Raw genomic sequence first — 18452 nt, 5'->3', positions numbered from 1 at the left:
CATTCGAAGCCGAGTGTCCAGTGCGTGTTCAATACGCTTTTGAATTTTATTTTTTTAGCTCTGTTTTCGAGTTGCGGGCGACGCATACAAATTAGACCAGCGAAGAGTGTAATTAAAGCGGCCCGATTCGATGTAAGCCGAACGCTGGTCGAGTGCATCGGTCCGGGTTTCAGCTACCTGATACCTCAGGTGGTCAGCGGCCAATTGGTCAGCATTTCGCTGTGGTCGGCCGCTCAAATCAGTTGCCTTTCGGCCGCTATCGTGCGCAGATTTGTTTAGGTCCAAGCGGTTCAAACCCAACCCCAAGTACCGGGGAGCGGTTATTTAATCTAAGCGATTAGCCAACGCGCGTTGACAATTAATCCCGAGCCAGATGCTGCCATGAAAGTGAAACTGGAGACAAAACTGAAACCGAATCTGTAGCTGGAAATAAAACAAACATGCAATCAAAGCCGTTACATGTTTAATGCTGAATATGTTGTCATACATAAACGTGATCCACGAGCCGTCCAAAATAAAACTCACTGTGCTAATCAATTCACATTAAATCATCGAGTGTTGGGCAACTGCCATATTTGCATGGCGCGCAGTGTGCGGCGGCGGTTGAACTTGAAACTGATTATGGAGTGCTAGTGCACTTGGATGCCAACTGAACTTGTGCACACACAATTAAAGCTAATCAGCTTTTTTAATATCTTCAAACATCTGAAATATATTATTTGTTTAGTTTCCCCTTACAATTACATTTAAAACTTACAATTACATAAAAAAAACTTAAACAAAAATAGTTCGGAATGCATTTCACCTGCATTAATATTCCCTATTGCTAATATAATTAGTTTGACATATAGAAAATTCAATTAGAAATGTTAGAATGTTAGAACTAGGTTTAAATGTCAAATTCAAAACTTGTTTAAACCAAAAATCGAAATTGTAAAGTGTACTTCGTTATACGTTGTAAAGAGTATATTCCAAATTAAACCCAAATACCCTAAAACGCATAATAGGCATAATCCATTTTAGGAGTGTAATTCGAAAACATATAAAAAAAAAATGTTTTTTTTTTACTTTTTGCAGACGCAAAATATTTATAACGACTTTTTAGTCATTTAACCAATACATGTTGAATACTATCACCAAATATTATGCTAAAAAATTGCATTCTCCAAGAATTTTGGTTCTGTGAAAAACCAAAGCATTTAACTTACCAAGCAATAATAATACTTAATTTATAGGCTAACTAGGATTATTTGGTGCACCTGGTGACTTAATTGACTTTCCCACGAGGACAACTTGACAGCTTGGCATGTGACATTATATAAAAGTGTTTTGCTGATTTCGTTATTAGCTATTTAATGACTAATTTACAATATTTTATGCCATTACAGTTGACACTTTGCACCTTATTTGCATGGGAACTATACCAGATTTTAGGCTATTAAAAGTGTCCTTCAAAAACTATTTATTGCACAGAAACCATATTATTCCCAGAATACAATCATGTTTGACAATTCGATAAAACCACATCCGGAGACCAATGGAGTTTCACATATCGGTAAGCCAACAAAAGTGTTATTTTTTAACATTACCACCGAACTTTATTGATTTCCCATTAAAACTACAGGAGATCGAGCGATAAGTACTGTCATTAATATTGGTAAGTCTAAAGGGTTAAATTTCAGTTTGTGCAAACAAAAATTTAAGCAATAGAGACTATATGGGGGGCGACCGAAAAAATTAATATTCCTGTTTGCGATTCGGTTAAAATTTGTATGTAAGTGCAATAGAACCGATTTACAACCGATCTGTTTGTAACTGCTTCAGAGTTTAAATGAAAAGTACAACATTTTAAACTTATTTAAGTTTAAAACAATAAAAAAAGCAAGAAGGAACGCTAAAGTCGAGTGCCCCGACAAGTAGAAATCCTTTACTCAACTAACCAAATATAAAATAAATATGACCCCAGTGAACAATCAAGTTAAACGAAATATTATTATTTTAGGCCCCTACGATATACCCTTTTACACTATGAGTAACGGAAGTTCTACCTTGGGGGCTGTTATAAGGGGGGAGGGGATCTCGGAATATAATTGCGAATTCATTTTACATAATTAATTTTTGAGTTATTACAAAAATTATTAAAAATCGAACACAAATTCAAATTGTCGTTATCGATCAAAATCCCGAGACTGCTTAATATATTCTGCCTTCCGAGGACAATGAACCCTTTGATGTAATTGGGGTGTCAAAAATAGGGAAAATCGTGATGACGTAATATATAGACAGCCCCTTTGTTGCCGTTAAAAGACCTTTTGTTATAATCGTTGTTTGTATTAAACTCCCAAAAAGCTAAAAAATTTGAAAAAAAAATTCATAAGACCTTGAAAAATAAAGTTACCACATTGATATATTTGGGCTTTCTGACAAACTTAATATATTATAAAAACATTTAAAACATCTGTCCCATTTTTTCCCATCATGATGACTACAAACTCTTGTTCATCGCAATCATTGTAATAAGCTAATTGTTTTGTTGGAGTCATCGTTACTAAGCACTATTATCGGCAAAAAATTTGTGCAATAAACAAACATAAAATGTATTCCGTTTAAAGTCGGCGTTCTGTTCCAATACCGTTGTAGATAATGGTAGATTAGCGCTTTCAATGTTCTAAACTTGTATTATCCGAGTCCAAAACACACTGATTCGTTATCGGACCGACACGCTTGACTTTCCCCCAACCGAAATCCGGCGTCCATATCAGTTTGTACATAGCGTAGGTATAAATGTGTATGTATGCTTTATATATTCTGAGTAAAATACATGCACTTTAACGCTGATAATGAATGTCAGCGCCCCTAGTCGAGTATATTTTCGGCTTGTGAAGTAATAATCCATTCAGTGTCGTCCGGCATTTGCGTTGGAAAGGTGCGTTGTGTTCTCAGAGTGATACAAAAAACATAAAAAACAAGTGTTATTTTAGTATACCAGCTGTTTTCTGGTGAAAGACTGGATATGCTAATTTGTTAGAATAATTTAAAACCGCCAATTAATTTTCAACCAGTTGCATTCGTTGCTTGAATAAATGTTAACTGTAGAACGGATTAAATCAGCTGTCGGTGAAAACTGGTTTAGGTTTCTAGTAGTTTAAGTTTACCGCCAAGGCATTCATAACAATCTGATCTAATATAAACCAACACTGGCTGGGTGCAGCCGCGACTCAAACCATGCCTAAATACCATTGTTCTAATAGTTCTTACTAAAAACTAAAGTTAAATAATCAAGCATTTAAGTGGATACGCATTTTAGTTTTCATTTCATTGCTCATTTTTTTTTTAACATAAAATTTCATTTTGCATCGAATTCTCCAAATGCATAAACAAGTACTTGTTTGCTACTCACTCTTAAATAGAGCTAAGTTTTTAAATAATCTTACAAGATTCTGATTGGTATATTTTTGAGCGCCCTCTGGTGTTTTTTAGAGCAACATGCGAACGGTAGTGCGGTCACACTAGCTGTTAGTTTCGCATCCAGATCCGATCCAAAATCTTGAAATATAATATACAAGTTTTTGTTGTCGCGGTGAACGGTTGGCGAAGCGCGTGAACTGCATGCGCCTTATTTTTGCCTTTTGATAGTACAAAAAGTACATATAATTTTAACAACAAACAGAAGACGAACGAAAAGAAAAATACGTAGATGCGAACGAAAGTGAAAGAGTGTCAGTGTTGTTTACGTTTGCCAGTGCCTCCCTCTTACGCCCCCTCTCTCCATCTATCTCTCGCCCTCTCCCGGTTTCTCCTACATCGCAGAACCAGAAACTGAAAGTCCAGTTGGGATCTTCACCTCACAACCAGAAAAGCAAAGACAGCAAGCAGAGCAGCTCCAATCCGAATCCGACAGAATGGCCAATTTCGACGATGTGAGTGTCCAATTAGGCAATTTATTGCAAGCGAGAGAAAAAGATGTGTAACGATTATTAACACACACACTAGAAAGCACACAGACATACGCCTTGCACGTAACGAACATTAAGCGCCTTATTTTAGTTTGATTTTATTTTTATTTGAATTTTTTGTTTTCGCCGTTTCGTCGTTATCCTCTCGTATGTATGCATGTCGCTACTGCGTTTGTGAAAAACCAACTGCCTCCTACGAAAAAAACAACTGCCGCACTGGAAACACCAATTGCGATGGCCAACAACAACAATAACTACAACCAGACGTTGCAACGCGCCCGACTCGCCTTTTCCAGTGGAAAGACGAGGAACGTCAGCTTTCGGTGAGTATTTTTGGGTACTTTTTGTTAGTTTTTGCAGGGGCTCCTAAGTTTTGGGCTTTTGCTTAAGTTGGAAGTGCCGCTTGAGTGGAGATTGTGTCATGTATTATAATAGTTACAGTAGCTACTGGTATGAGAGGACCTAGGAACGGTGAACGTCATCTTAGTGGAGAGATTAACCTCCTGAAAATGTTTTGATTTTTATTTACTTTGTATTAGTCTCAAATTGGTTTGACTATTAAATTATTCAAATATTTATAATTTTTTTATTTATGAGTTGTTGGAATATTTTATTTTATTGGATTTTGTTATGTTTAATTTGTATATTCAGTTTACTTGATTTTTATGAAAAATATCTATCCAATTTAAGTAATGTAATTGTACGAAAAGTAGTTAAAATACAATATTTCAATATTTTCGTTGTATCTGACTATATGTATGATTGCTTAAAACTTTATATTATTTTGCATATACAAATATATCTGTGAAGTAATTGCTCTTCTTACAATAAGTAATTTAATGAGGTTAATAGTGTTTATCACAGTTGTATTTGTAACATTTTTAATGCTTTGTATACAAAATTTGTAATGTTAGTCATGAGTTTAAGCTACAGGTGTGTATGTGTAAAAAAAAAACATTTTTGACATTAAATAACAGTCATATGTAGTTAGGGTTTTCTTAATCCGCTTGCCATTGTACCAGCGACTACTATAATTAAAAGTTTTATTGCTGCTGGGCAGCCACCGAAATCCAATATTGGCCTGAAGACATAACAACTTATTCATGTGTTAGTGTTCCATTTCGGGAAACGCAATCCAGAGGTCTCAATCCCACCGACTTTCACAAAAGCAACGACCAGCTTTGACCTTTGAACCTCACGCCCTCCGAGCTTTTCACTCTGCGATGATAAGAACTACAGATATGGAGTGCTCCGGAGTGGGTAGATGCTAAAGTCTAGTTATATGGACTGAGTATATACCGCTACGGTATGCATTAATGGGCTCGCGGCGGGAACTTTGACTCCGCCAAGTGGTTGTACTTTGAATGCAATTAGACAGCGGCGGACTGAATTCGAAACATGTAACCGGAATAATTGGCATTTCCACGGCCCGACCAAACAACAGCCATCAGACAATAGGCACGAATTCAAACATACACACTCATACTTGTTTTTGGATATGTTAATAAACAAAACGATAAAGAGAAATAGAGATAGAAATAGACAAAAATACAGGCGATTCTATAACCGCCGATAGTTATGAGTGCGAAGTGTGAAACGGAAGTGCGGAAGAATCTCAGCCCAAGGCTGCTGGCCGTTTAATTCCATGATCTTTCAAATAGATCCGGACAAATGAACACGTTCTATGACTTTTTTTCGCCTCTAGCAACTTCTACTCATATGCTCGGCTCTTTGATTATATTTAAATACATTTGTAGATACAGTTGAACTTCCAAAGCCCAAGCCACCGAAAGCATTTGACATTTAGAAAAGTAGTTTCAATATTTGAGGGCTGATTCTAGTACGTATTTTACAAAATTGTTATTGGTTGATGTTTAAAACTAATAAGTTTTCTTAGTTAGTTAAAAAGTTGAAGAATGCCATTTTAGTGAACTGAATGACTCTAAGTACTTAAAACAACGATTCAGGAAAAGGTTTCAACCTAATGCTTACCAAATGTAATACAGTTTAATCATAAAAAAACATTGAGATTAGTAGTGCATACTATTTTATATTTTATTTTTTTATATTTTTATTTTTATATTTATATTTTAAATTGCAAGACTAATCATTTTCTTTAATTATTACAAACATTTCAATAAGTTATACAATTTTTAATGAGTTAAAAGTACTCAAAACTAAAGTTATTCGATGAACAAATAATACTCCTCACATTTTGTTTAAAAATCTAAAATTCTGTTGCCACTGCTTAAGTCAGGGCACTGTTAGGCAAGTTCTACTGTAATTCCAATACGAGACACTATATTGGACACCGCGCGGCTAATTGCTATATTTATATTCACAGCGATCGGCAATCGGCTGTCCGCTTATGGTTTACGTTTGTCATGAGCAAATAATTCAATTGAATTGCAAGTGCACCTCCGGGGGGCTGTTCACCTTGGCTCCCTGCTCCGGCGGCGTTATCGTAATCTACGGCCGTGAGCCAGGTCAAACTAGAGCACAGCATCGGCTTGTCGTCGAGTACTGGGTGTTGTTGAGTCACCAGAGTCAGAGCCAGAGCCAGAGTTCGAATCAGAATCAGAATCGAAATCGAAATCGTAATCGTAGAACCTCTCGAAACCGGCCTTATAGCTAGTATTGACCTTCCCCAAGCGCCTCTCGTGCATTGTGATTAGTATTGATTTTGTTTTGGTCTTTGTTTCGCGCTCCTACCGCGGAACTTGTCCCATCATCAGCATCATCATCATCATTTGTCCATTAATTATTTCGGTCTTTTGGATTCCGCTTTGGCCGCTTCTTTCAGACGCAAGCAGCTGGAGAATCTGCTGCGTTGCTATGAGGAGCACGAGCAGGAGATCATCAGCGCCTTGGAGGCGGATCTGCGACGGCCCAAGCAGGAGAGTCTCATCGTGGAGACCGAGTTCATGAAGAACGACATCAAGCACATTCTGTTCCACCTCGACGAGTGGGTGCAGTCGGAAAAGGTGCGCTACGTCTGTATAGTGCCTGCGATTCCCCTCTAACTTGTACGATTTCATTGGCAGCCCTCCAAGCCGTTTGTGAACCTGATGGACGATGTCCAGATCCACAACGATCCGTTTGGCGTGGTCCTGGTGATCGGCGCCTGGAACTACCCGCTGCAGCTGCTGCTCGTGCCCGTGGCTTCCGCCATCGCCGCCGGAAACTGTGTGGTGATCAAGCCCAGCGAGATCGCCGCCAACTGCGCCAAGTTCATTGCCGATGTCATTCCGAAATATTTGGATAATGTGAGTCTTGCTGCTGAATCACCTCATGAGACCAGCGAAACGCGAAGCACCCAAAAATGTCGACTTAATTTTGGGTGTCGCACTAACCTGTTTGTACAGAATTCCGAAAAAATCCGTATTTAGTTGAGAGTTTTGAAAAAAGTTTTTATCTAATTGACTTGGAAGAAGAATTACTTTTTTAACCTTTAACAAAATTTTTTTTTTAATTTGTTAAATTTTTAGCTCAAATGACTAGTTAGCTTAACATAAATGGATTTTTAGAAAGACTTTTAAAAAATTAATTTTTAACCTTTACCACAATTATTTGTTTTTTATAAATTTTACTCATTTTTTTATAAATGAGTAAACTTAATGTAAATGGGTTTTTAAAAAGACTTTAGAAAATTACTTTTTTAACCTTTACCACAACATTTTTTTTGTAAATTGGTTAAATTTCTCAAATGATGAGTAAACTTAACGTCAATGGATATTTAAAAAGAACTTTAAAAAAATTACTTTTTTAACCTTTACCAAAAATTTTTGTTTTTTTAAATTTGTAGCTCAAATCATGAGTAAAATTAACATCAATGGATTTTTAAAAAGACTACAAAAAATTATGTATTTAACCTTTACCACAAATATTTGTTTTTAATACATTTGTTAATTTTTATTGTAAATGAAAAGGATTTTAAACCATTTCTAAACTTGTAAAATGTTTGACAAATTTAATGTTCAACTACTTAATAGGTGTATTTGCCAAAATTTAATTTTTATTTTAGGACACTTATTCTTAAATAAATTTCAGTTAAGGTTCTTGAATAATTACAATTTTTTCCGCCATAGGAATGCTACCCGGTTGTCTGCGGTGGACCGAGCGAAACCGCTGAGCTGCTCAACCAGCGATTCGACTACATCTTCTACACGGGCTCGACGCGCGTGGGAAAGATCATCCACGCTGCGGCCAACAAACACTTGACCCCCACCACCTTGGAGCTGGGTGGCAAGAGGTGAGCCCGCCTTAACCCCATTAATGCAGGCCAACTCTACTAACTGGGCGGGCTTCTTTCTCTGCTTTCAGTCCCTGCTACATCGACAAGTCGGTGGAGCTGCGCACAGCGGTGAAACGCATCCTGTGGGGCAAGCTGATCAACTGCGGACAGACCTGCATCGCCCCGGACTACATTCTCTGCTCCAAGGAGGTGCAGGAGAAGTTCATCGCGGAGGCCAAGGACGTGCTGAAGGAGTGGTACGGCGAGAACATTCAAGGCAGTCCGGATCTGAGTCGCGTTATCAATGCCAACAACTTTCAGTGAGCTCATTTCTTTCGATTGCAATAGGAAGATGGCAGTCCAATGGTGTGCATTTTTCGTTTTTCAGACGCCTTCTGGGTCTGATGAAGTCCGGTCGCGTGGCTCTGGGTGGCAACTACGATGCCAGCGAGCGTTACATTGAGCCCACCATCCTGGTGGACGTTAAGGAAACCGACCCCGTCATGGAGGAGGAGATCTTCGGCCCCATCTTGCCCATTTTCAACGTGGAGAGTGCCTACGATGCCATCAAGTTCATCAATTCCAGGTATGCCAGTCCGTGGGCCAACCGTCGCCAATCACCGCTGTCCCTTGTTGTTGCCCGTTTACCATTCGATCACCTCACGAAAACAAACTACAACATCCAGTGTCCGATTTGCCATGTTTTTCTCATAGAGAGAGTCCCCTTGTCCTGTACATTTTCACATCGGAAGCAGAGGTTCAGAATCTTTTCATAAACGGCACCCAGTCGGGCGGACTGTGCGTGAACGACACGATAATGCACTATGCCGGTAAGAGAGTCAACCCCAGTCAACCCCTAAATCAGCCCAATCGAGATGCTAATGGATGTGGATAATGATAATGAATGCGGCTAGCTCGTTGCTTGCTTCTCCTCTACGGTTTTGGTTTCCCCCGATCTGCAGTGCCCTAACTGAACCTGTTTTTGATAGCCGCTAAGTGCTCTGCCCACCTGTAAATTATATAGCCCTGTCTGGTGATGGTGATTCTAATTACTCCTGTACAGTCCCCTTGAAGTAGATGATCTAAGATTACCCGTTCGAGTAGCTACACCTCCAACACTACCCATTGCCCATGCATATATGTGTGTCATTGATATTTGCAGATCTGTTCAAGTACATTGGTAGTGCGGAGATTTCTCTTTCGAAAGTTCAAAATTATTTCTCACAGATCTGCAAATGCCTGTCTGTTTGTCTCTTGCGTGTAACTCTCGTTCTTTCCAAGCTCTTAACGATGCTAGAGGAACCTCAACTGCATCGTATTTAATCTGCTTATTCCGTTCTCCCCATCCCCGTAATTAGAGAAAAACCACTTGTAATTTACGTGTTCTCCAACTCGAGTAAGCTAGTCAAAGAGTTCAGGACCAACACCACCAGCGGCGGATTCTGCAGCAACGAAACTATAATGCACGTTGGAGGTATTTGGCTCGATAATGTATATAGTTAAGCTATCTCTGTAGTTTTAGTCAGACACCTCAATGCACCGAACCTTAATGCTGTTGAACCCTATTTACACGAATTTTAAGTTGCCCGCTTAGTGCACTTCAGCAATCAGTATTTGTATTGCAAATTCTCGGAAATTCCGGACACTTTCCCACCACGAAAATCCGGATCAACACAGCTCAAAACGTAAAACAAAAACTCAGAATTAGAGTATTCAAATTTAATGCACATTATTTAGAGTTTTAATTAAAGCTCTGTGTTCCTTGGTTGCGGACTTGTCTTTTTTGCTTGGCAACATTTTTGTTTAACACTTAAACGCTTGGCTAAGAATTGCAAATAGTAAATTAGTATTAAGAGTGCTAAAATCTTTTTGGTGTTAGCTTAAAAAAACAGACTTAAATTTAAATGTTACTATTGTACAATATTTCTCACAAAGCGTAGCTATTTTGTTATTTGCAGAAATGAAATACACTAAACTTGTTTTTTCTTTGCATTTCTACTAACCACTAGTATTTTAGTCTTAGTTCAAAACTTTAATTAATTTTTGCAAATAACAAATAATTTTGGTGGTGGGCAATTTCTTGAAATAATCATTTCTTGTTCCACAGTTGATGTGCTGCCTTTTGGAGGCGTTGGCATGAGCGGAATGGGCCAGTATCATGGAAAGTATGGCTTCGAGACCTTCACACACAAAAAGTCTTGCCTGGGCAAGAATTTGGCGGCCCTTGGCGAGAAGTTGGCATCGTAAGTTCATGCGCTTTCCCATTGATTGGGGTATGTTATTGATGAGTTAATGACTCCCCTGCAGAGCACGTTATCCGCCGTACTCGGATAGAAAGGGATCGATTCTGTCCTTCCTGCTGCGCAAGCGTCGTCCGCTGCCCAACCTGCACCTCAGCCATGTGGTGGCCGTTGGTCTGGGCGTGGGATTGACGGTGCTGGCCAACTTCTATCTACAGGTAAGGAAGGTATAGCAACCTGCCACCAGTCGCTCGATTGCGCCCATTAAAATGTTCGATTATCTTTCATGGCTTGCACGACACTGGGAAACACACTCCATATTCGATATACGACACCATTACACTCCTCGCCCCACTCCTAATACATATTCCACGCCGTTTGTCCACATTTACAGGGCAAGTTGCTGTCGCGTTAGACTAGATGTTGGAACCCGGAGTTTAGAGCAGCCTGCGCCAGTGGATCTTACCATTTACTTTTGGAATTGTTTGCAATAAATGTATAAGCCGTGTGCTACGTTTGTTTATTTTGCACTTTACTAACTTCATTACATATCCACACTTCCTAACATAACTACAACTGGGTTATTATACTTGAAAACCAAAACGCATTTCAGGAAACGATTACAAAATATTTCTATCATGTTATGAATTCGTTTCACAACCTTTCCCAATTTTATATTTTCAGAAAAGCTCAACTGACTAAGAACCGAAATACTTTTTTATTTTTTATACGCATATCGCTGGGTGATGTAAAGCTTTGGATACTTCGTTTTAATAATATAGTTATTGTTATTTAGTTGCTATTAAATGAATTGTGAATGCTATAATGTAGTGTACGAAAAATAAACAATATAAAAATACCATTTGCCCTTTTTTAAATTTGAATTGCGGGAATAGTGTGGCCAGCCCAGTTCGAAATCACGTGTTTACCAACACTGTATGCCATTTTTAGGCATTTGTCATATGAACCAGCGGGTACACACTGGCTAGACGATGTGGGACTTTTTTACGAGGTCACACTGGCGTGTACAATTTTTTGTCAATCATTTGCTTGAGAAAATATATTAAAAAACACGGATAAAATGGCCGCGCGCGGCGATTTGATTGCACAATTCATAGAGATCACCGGAACGGACGAGAATGTGGCCAGGTTCTACCTGTCCAGCTGCGACTGGGACATAGAGGTGAGCTTTCGCGAAACCGGCGACAACAATGATGCAGCAAATGCACCCGGTACTAATGCACCCGAGTCTGATTTTAGCACGCTCTGGGCAACTACTGGAGCACCCAGGCCGTGTTGCCCGCGCCGGTGCAGTCGGTGGGCCACGCGGACAATCCAAAACCAAAGCCAACTTCGAGTAGTGGAGCAAGTGCAGCAGCTCCCGCCGCCGGAGCCACCAAATCTGCGGACGCTGCCGCCGCTTCCTCATCCGCCTCGGTGGACATCGCACCGGCTGCGTCCAAGGCCAAGCCAAAGTCAGTGTTTCGAACAGGTAGAACCGCCTTGGTAAACCCCCATTTCCCTTCCCCAGATTCGCCACCCTCAGCGACATGTCCAAGGAACTCTCGAGCGACGATGACCAGCAGGCCTTCTACGCCGGCGGCTCAGATCGCTCCGGTCAACAGGTCCTGGGCCCGCCGAAGCGCAAGAACTTCCGCGAACAGCTCACCGACATGATGCGTTCTGCGCAGGAGCATAACATCGCGGAGGTGGGCCCCTCCACCAGCAGCGGAAGTGGCAGTGGAGGAGCCAGCGGCGCCGTCTGGGGCCAGGGCATGAGGCTGGGCATGACCGACAACGATCACACGGCTGTGGGCACCAACAAACCGCCATCGAGCAGTGAGAACAAGCCGGTGGTGGTGCTGAAGCTCTGGAGTCAGGGATTCTCCATCGATGGCGGCGAGCTGCGTCACTATGACGATCCGCAGAACAAGGAATTCCTAGAGACTGTCATGCGCGGGTAAGTGGCATTCATCCCCGACTGCAGCCATGGGTAGCATATAAGCAACATTCGTTGCTTGGACATTCCCTAAAATGAGTAAATTGTTTTAGTTTAACCGACCTGTCCTCTATTACAATTTTAACGTATCTTTATGAAAAAGTAAAAGTAACTTTTTTTATTATTGCTACCCTTTTGTAGCTATTATTTTAAATGCCGCTTTTTGTAACGAAAATTAACCTTTCCAGAGAAATTCCGCAAGAGCTGCTGGAAATGGGCCGTATGGTGAATGTGGATGTAGAGGACCACCGACACGAGGACTTTAAACGCCAGGCAGCTCCGCAGACATTCAAGGGTTCCGGCCAGAAGCTGGGCAGTCCAGTGGCGAATGTGGTCACCGAAGCACCAACTGTTTCAGCGGCCCTGTCCCCCGGCGAGGCGGCCAACCAGGAGGCCAGTGCCCGTGATGCCATCAACTTGAACTCCGAAGCACCGTCTACCACGCTGCAGATTCGGCTGGCGGATGGCTCGCGTTTAGCTGCGCAGTTTAATCTGACACACACCGTCTCCGACATACGTCGATTCATACAAACGTAAGTCCCTAATCATGGAGATCTCGAGCTGATCAATTCAAATGTTATTCGATTTGCAGGGCACGCCCTCAGTACTCAGCCAGTAACTTCATCCTGGTTTCCTCGTTTCCCACTCGCGAGTTGAGCGACGACAATTCCACCATCGAGAAGGCTGGCCTCAAGAATGCGGCTCTCATGCAGCGCCTCAAGTAACTATAAGTTAAATAAGCGTTAAGGCTCCCAACAAGGGGAGCAACAACAACCTATGAAATAAAGCTGGATTTGGTGAAGTCGGGAAACCTACACGGCCCAATCCGATGTCTATAACTGTCTACTATATATACAATATACCAAAATTGTGTGCTTACTTGTATTCACTTTATGGCAGTCAAGTAATCTCTCAAAACTACAAGTTAATCTCAAACTAAAGGCTATAACAACTAATGTGCTTAGATGAGAAGGTCTACCTCGTTGCGCAGTGCGTTGATGTGCTCCATGAAGTCCTCGCGCACCGCGTTGCGCCAGTCGTGCAAGCCATCGCTGCCCACGTGGTCGCAGTCCACGTAGCGGTGCACGAATCCGGTGGACAATGATAGTTCCACCTCGGTCGTACTGGCTAAAAGCTGCGCAGGCGGGAGTTCTAGGCGGTCCAGTATAGTTTTGTACGGCGATCTTCGCTCCGGATCATACTGAACATTGTCGGGTAAGAGCTTCTTACGCTCGTCGAAGCACACGGACATAGTGGCCAGTTCAAAGCGAGTGGTTTCAGAGGAGAAGTGTCGTAGCTGCTGCTGCACCGAGCCCTTCACCTGATCCACAGAGAATCGGGAGTTGGGAAAGAAGAGCTCGTTGGGACGGAGTAGAAGGCTGAAGCTGGCGTGGTTTACATTTCGCAGCAGACAGTCCGTATGGATCAACTGACGAATTCGTGTCATTGTGCCATTTGTTTGCCGGAAAGGAAAGTTGAAGGGCAAGCCGTAAAGATTAATGTTAGTCCGGCCCAGCAGGTGAATCACATCTTCGGGAAGCTCATCGTAATTGTAGACCAGAAAATGCTCGATTCCTATGGCCTGGTGGAAAAGGAAGAACTGCAGCAGGGCGTTCTCAGTTCGAGCGAACTTGGACGTCATATTAAAGCCCACTAGATCCACACAGATGGTGGCCGGCAGTCGAGAGGGAACTGCTGCCACTTTGGAACCGCTTTTCTTGTCTGTTGGTTTCAAGTTTCGCAATCGCAGCTTGACCGGACTCTTGGTGGTTGTGACATCCGTGAAGGAGACACTACCAGGCTGACCGAAATCTCGGCTCACCTGGCAGAAGAAGTGATAGCTGGTGAAGTTGGAGGACTTGTCGTCCACCAGGCTCTCGATAGAGTCCCGCTGGAATCGAAACTTTCCCTGCACACTGCGCCCGCCCAGAAGATCGAGGCTGCATCGGAAATCCACCACGGCTCCTTTTTTCCCGACGACCAGGACGTGGGCCTCTCCGCCGGCCACCAGTTCGTTGCGCATCCAGTAGGCGGAGTAGGCATGGAAGGAGTCGCCGATCATCTGCCAGACGGGAAGCGGGCGCCACAGGACCGCCTGCGGTCCCTCCTCCTTGGTTCCATTCTCCAGACGCCGGAGAACGGCGGCATCGTTGCGTCCGAAGAAGTTGACGTACTTGAGCACGTATTTCAGTCGGTTGTTCTCGGTCTTGTACATCAGGAGGATGCCCACGCTGAGGCAGGATATGAGGAGCAGCACTAGCTGCTGGTACTTCCGCATTTCTGTTTATCCTATTTCGTTTGCAAGCGAATAACAATTAAACAAAACACTCCCTAATTGGGTCCCGCCAGCAACAGCTGATTTTTAGGGTTGCCAAATACTTAAAACATATTAAGCATGTTTGGCAACTATCGCACCTTTCTGATTAAAATATAAACGAAAAAAAATCTTATTTTATTTGTTTCTTGCTAGCTTTATACTTTTCCCATCCCCGGGAGCGTTGACACTACACCTCGTTCAATTGGCAAGCCTTATAAAGCTGTGTAATAAGTAATAGCCTATTTCCATGGATAGAGTTCTGTAGAAAGTTTTTTTTTTATATTTAAAGATACATGAACATGTAATACATACATGTAAAAACTGCAGTGGTCCCGCTTAAGTCACGTTTTGGGGAGCGGGTTGATCAAAAATCCGAAAAATTTTATTCTTTAGATTGGTAGTTACGTCGACTTCGTTTTCCCGAAGCCATTTTTTTTAAAGGCAAATAACGGTGTATAGTTTGATTGAAATAGTTACCTTACCAGGAACATGGTCGCTAAAAGCGGTTCAAGCTGGACATTATAACCATATAGTCGGGCGTTTTAATTGAATTCTTCAAAAAGGGCTGGTCAATTAAATGAAAATAGTTTTAAATTTTTTTGGCAAGCTCGGCTTTTTTAAAATAGCCCGCCCAACAGGGCTGTCCACTTTTGAATCCGAGCGGGCGTTGCCAGATGTCAGCAATCAAGAATCAGTGTAGGGTGTATTTTTGTTGTTTGTCGAGCGGAAGCGGAGAAAAGAGAGACAACACAACAAATTTCGGAACCGGAACCCCGAAATCCCCGTCCTGAGGCGCAATTTCCTGCAGCAAGGACATGGCCAGCAGCAAGGAGTTGTGCTCCATCCGGGAGTGGGCGCCGCTGACGGACGTCATCGACCACATTCCGGCTCGGCTGCAGCGCGGTTTCTTTCCGGCGAATCTTAACCTGACCTGTGTGGATGCCACCGAGGAGTTCCTGGCCGTGGGCAGCGACGCGGGCATCGTGTTCTGGTACAATCGCCACTCGGGCGAGATGCAGAAGCTCAAGGCGGAGGTAAGCTCAAGGCGGTGACTCATTCTCACTCCCGTTGACCGGACGTGCGTGTGGTTCCCCCATTAAGCCAGCCCTCCCCTTCCAGGTGGCCACTCGCATTACGTGCGTGCGGATTGTCAACTCCGTGGAGTACATGGTGGCGGCTGGGTGCGCCAACGGGCAGGTGAGCGTCTTCCAGATACAGAAGGAGCTGCCGCGTGACCTCGACTTGGTGGCCCCCTGCACCCGGAGTCGGCCCATCGAGCGCTACACCATCCGGGATCTGCACAAGTGCGTGGTCAGCTGCTGCGAGTGGTCCAAGAACGGGATGAAGCTCTACTCCGGCGATCGCCAGGGAGTCGTAGTGCTCACGGAGTTCGACTACCAGGCGGTAAGCATTAATCTTTGCTGTTCAGCCCGAGCTTAAGCTTATTCTAACCCTCCACACACACACACACACACAAGCACCTCAGCAAGTCCGTGGAGATCCTGAGCGAGGCCTACGAGATCGTGCAACTCAGCGTGCAGCAGAGCCACCTGCTGGTGGCCACTCTTTACCGCTGCATCGTGTGCCAGCGCGACGCCCACTCTGCGCAGTGGAACATCACCCAGGTGGGCAAGAAGGATCGCAAGCAGCTCATCGACTGCGGCGCTGTCTTCCTCAGGAAGCAGGCTGCAAACAGGCCACAGCTCGTCTGCGGTCGCCCTGGCTTGCGCTTTTGGATGGCCGACGCTGAGGGCAACGTGTCCAAGACGGTGCTCTTCAAAGACGCCGTTCTGCGCAGCCCCACCTGGGAGATACCCATTCTGAACCCCAAGCCGCGCAGTGAGCCGCCCAGCAGTAACCATTCGGCCTCTGCTGAGCGATCTCGGCTGCAGGACGGCGAGGTGGGACACGTGGCCAGCAGCAACTTCAGACAGCTCTACCTATACGATGGTCATGATTCGCTGCTGGTAACGCACGACGATGCCACCTTGTACATACTCAACTTGGAGCGACTCAAAGTGGAGGCCGTGGCGCGTGGATTCCGGAAGATCCTCGACTTCTGTGTCTGTGGCAAGGAGATCTTCGTGCTGGAAGGCGAACGAACCTTGCTGCGTCTGGCTGCCCTGCCCGAGCCACCGAATAAGACGGTGAAGGTGATCTTCAATCCGCTGATGCCGCCCCCTGTGCCGGTTCTGGGTTCGTCCCACTACTCGCGGCTGGAGTCGCCGGTAGAGCTACAGCCGGAGCCCGCGCTGCAGAGCGCCGAGGAGTGTTTCGAGATGTCGCCGGTGGAGCAGCTAAACCTGAACGCGCCAATTGAACTGGCCGTGGAGTCGCCGTTGGCTCACCAGAACCGCCGATTGGAAATATTCCGTCGCATCGGTCAAATGGACTTCGAGCAGTCCATCGTCCACACCAGCCGAAAGACATCGGTGGGCAAGCCGCCAGTGCCAGTGCCGAATGAAAGTGGCACGGGGATTGTTGAGATTGGTCACGAGTCCCATGAACTCCGTTTACCACTTACCAATGCCGCCACACTAATGGAGGCCAGCTACTGTCAAATGGAGAAGTAAGTTACCAAACAGCAATAGTAGTAATAACATTTAGCTTTGCTTTACATTCCTTAACTTGTGTCTGCATGTCTACCATATCGTTAATGCATTTTCACTTATCTTAGCAATGGCTTGGCCTCGCCGATGGACATGAAAGCAGCGTACCTCCAGCTCCTGCCCGATGCTCTTAGTCCCACCACTCTGCAGAAGACCGTCGCGGAAAAGGCCAAGACTCTGGCTGCCGAGCTGGATCTGCCAGAGGTGCATCTGGCCCCGCCGTCCCAGGAGGAGCTGCTTGCTGCCCAGGCACTGGCACCCCAACTAAGCGAGTCGCTGATCAGGTGCTATCCCACGCACCTGGAAGAGGCCAGTGTCCAAACGACCCCACGGGAAAAGTCACTCAACCCAGCAGACGATTATCATGCAGGTCAACCAGTGGATGGGATTAGGTCATTAGACCAAAAACCCTCGAGGCCCAAAATGGCACCGCTTAAGTTCGTCAAGAGCCTGCCGAAGCCGAAGCCGACTCTCGAAGAGGATAGAGACGACGAGGAGGAGTACACCAGCTTCCTGCCCGACTTTCGCCGAGCAGGGGACCCACTGCGCAAGGAAACACCGGCTACCAGTGACTCGAACACCTCCAGCGAGTGGGAGTTCCTGGACAATTAGTTCAGTATTAGAAATAAGTGCATACTCTCATTTGCTCTCGTTTTGATTTCTCGCACTTTTTTCGTTTGTCTTCGTTTTGTTTGACGAATTGTTGTGCTTATCAGATTGTGATCACCGTGATTTACTTACTTACTATTTTAAGTTAAACTAACGCAATTGTAAATAATTTTTAGACGTAGGCAAAGGGTGTTTCCTAAAGCAACACGAATCTGTATTTGAAGTTCAAAAGACACAAACCATTCCTTGAAGTCCAAAAATTCTAGCGTAGATAGCACCTTAGTGTCAGTACCAATTTATTAAATATCATTGTACTCAGTTGAAAAAGATATTCGAATGCTTTAAGTATTTGCTAACTAAGTTCAAGGTCGCTTTTTATTCACAAAATACAATTATTTTAAACAAGTGCAAAGATATTGTTTGAAGAGTATCCCCCCAGCAGGAAATGGATATAGGGTGATACCGAGTATTTTGTTTTTGTATTTTCT

At 43.7% G+C, this 18452-nt stretch overlaps 4 protein-coding genes across 10 annotated transcripts; 3 read left to right on the top strand and 1 right to left on the bottom strand.

Annotated features, from left to right (window-relative positions):
• The first annotated feature begins 220 nt into the window (after window positions 1-220).
• LOC108149610 (aldehyde dehydrogenase, dimeric NADP-preferring) lies at window positions 221-11292 on the top strand. Of its 7 annotated transcripts, XM_017277313.2 has the most exons (15): window positions 221-279; window positions 1389-1555; window positions 1625-1657; window positions 3811-3920; window positions 4221-4279; window positions 6760-6940; window positions 7001-7222; window positions 8045-8208; window positions 8280-8510; window positions 8579-8776; window positions 8905-9020; window positions 10298-10433; window positions 10498-10657; window positions 10825-10926; window positions 11115-11292. In XM_017277313.2, exons 2-14 carry the CDS (start codon window positions 1501-1503, stop codon window positions 10843-10845), a joined length of 1686 nt encoding a protein of 561 aa, XP_017132802.1. In that variant the 5' UTR covers window positions 221-279; window positions 1389-1500; the 3' UTR covers window positions 10846-10926; window positions 11115-11292. The 7 variants fall into 7 exon arrangements, with proteins under 7 accessions (XP_017132802.1, XP_041563345.1, XP_017132803.1 ...); XM_041707411.1 differs by lacking the exons at window positions 221-279; window positions 8905-9020 and adding an exon at window positions 9549-9664 and having other exon boundaries at window positions 1395-1555; XM_017277314.2 differs by lacking the exons at window positions 221-279; window positions 8905-9020 and adding an exon at window positions 9549-9664 and having other exon boundaries at window positions 1396-1555; window positions 10498-10648.
• A 135-nt stretch (window positions 11293-11427) lies between these two features.
• On the top strand, window positions 11428-13308 carry LOC108149661 (NSFL1 cofactor p47). The gene is made up of 5 exons (XM_017277407.2): window positions 11428-11613; window positions 11691-11905; window positions 11962-12390; window positions 12618-12962; window positions 13022-13308. The coding sequence occupies exons 1-5, from the start codon at window positions 11512-11514 to the stop codon at window positions 13152-13154; spliced, it is 1224 nt and encodes a 407-aa protein (XP_017132896.1). The 5' UTR covers window positions 11428-11511; the 3' UTR covers window positions 13155-13308.
• LOC108149660 lies at window positions 13298-14801 on the bottom strand. The gene has a single exon (XM_017277406.2). The coding sequence runs from the start codon at window positions 14705-14707 to the stop codon at window positions 13391-13393; it is 1317 nt and encodes a 438-aa protein (XP_017132895.1). The 5' UTR covers window positions 14708-14801; the 3' UTR covers window positions 13298-13390.
• A 638-nt stretch (window positions 14802-15439) lies between these two features.
• LOC108149662 (WD repeat-containing protein CG11141) lies at window positions 15440-18376 on the top strand. The gene is made up of 4 exons (XM_017277408.2): window positions 15440-15780; window positions 15866-16150; window positions 16225-17315; window positions 17424-18376. Exons 1-4 carry the CDS (start codon window positions 15562-15564, stop codon window positions 17965-17967), a joined length of 2139 nt encoding a protein of 712 aa, XP_017132897.1. The 5' UTR covers window positions 15440-15561; the 3' UTR covers window positions 17968-18376.
• The last annotated feature ends 76 nt before the right edge of the window (window positions 18377-18452 follow it).

This window comes from Drosophila elegans, unplaced genomic scaffold, assembly GCF_018152505.1.
Source record: "Drosophila elegans isolate 14027-0461.03 unplaced genomic scaffold, ASM1815250v1 contig_133, whole genome shotgun sequence".
Taxonomy (NCBI): Eukaryota; Metazoa; Arthropoda; class Insecta; order Diptera; family Drosophilidae; genus Drosophila; species Drosophila elegans.
The sequence above is the reverse complement of the archived record's forward strand: the minus strand, read 5'-3'. Positions and strand labels throughout refer to the sequence as shown.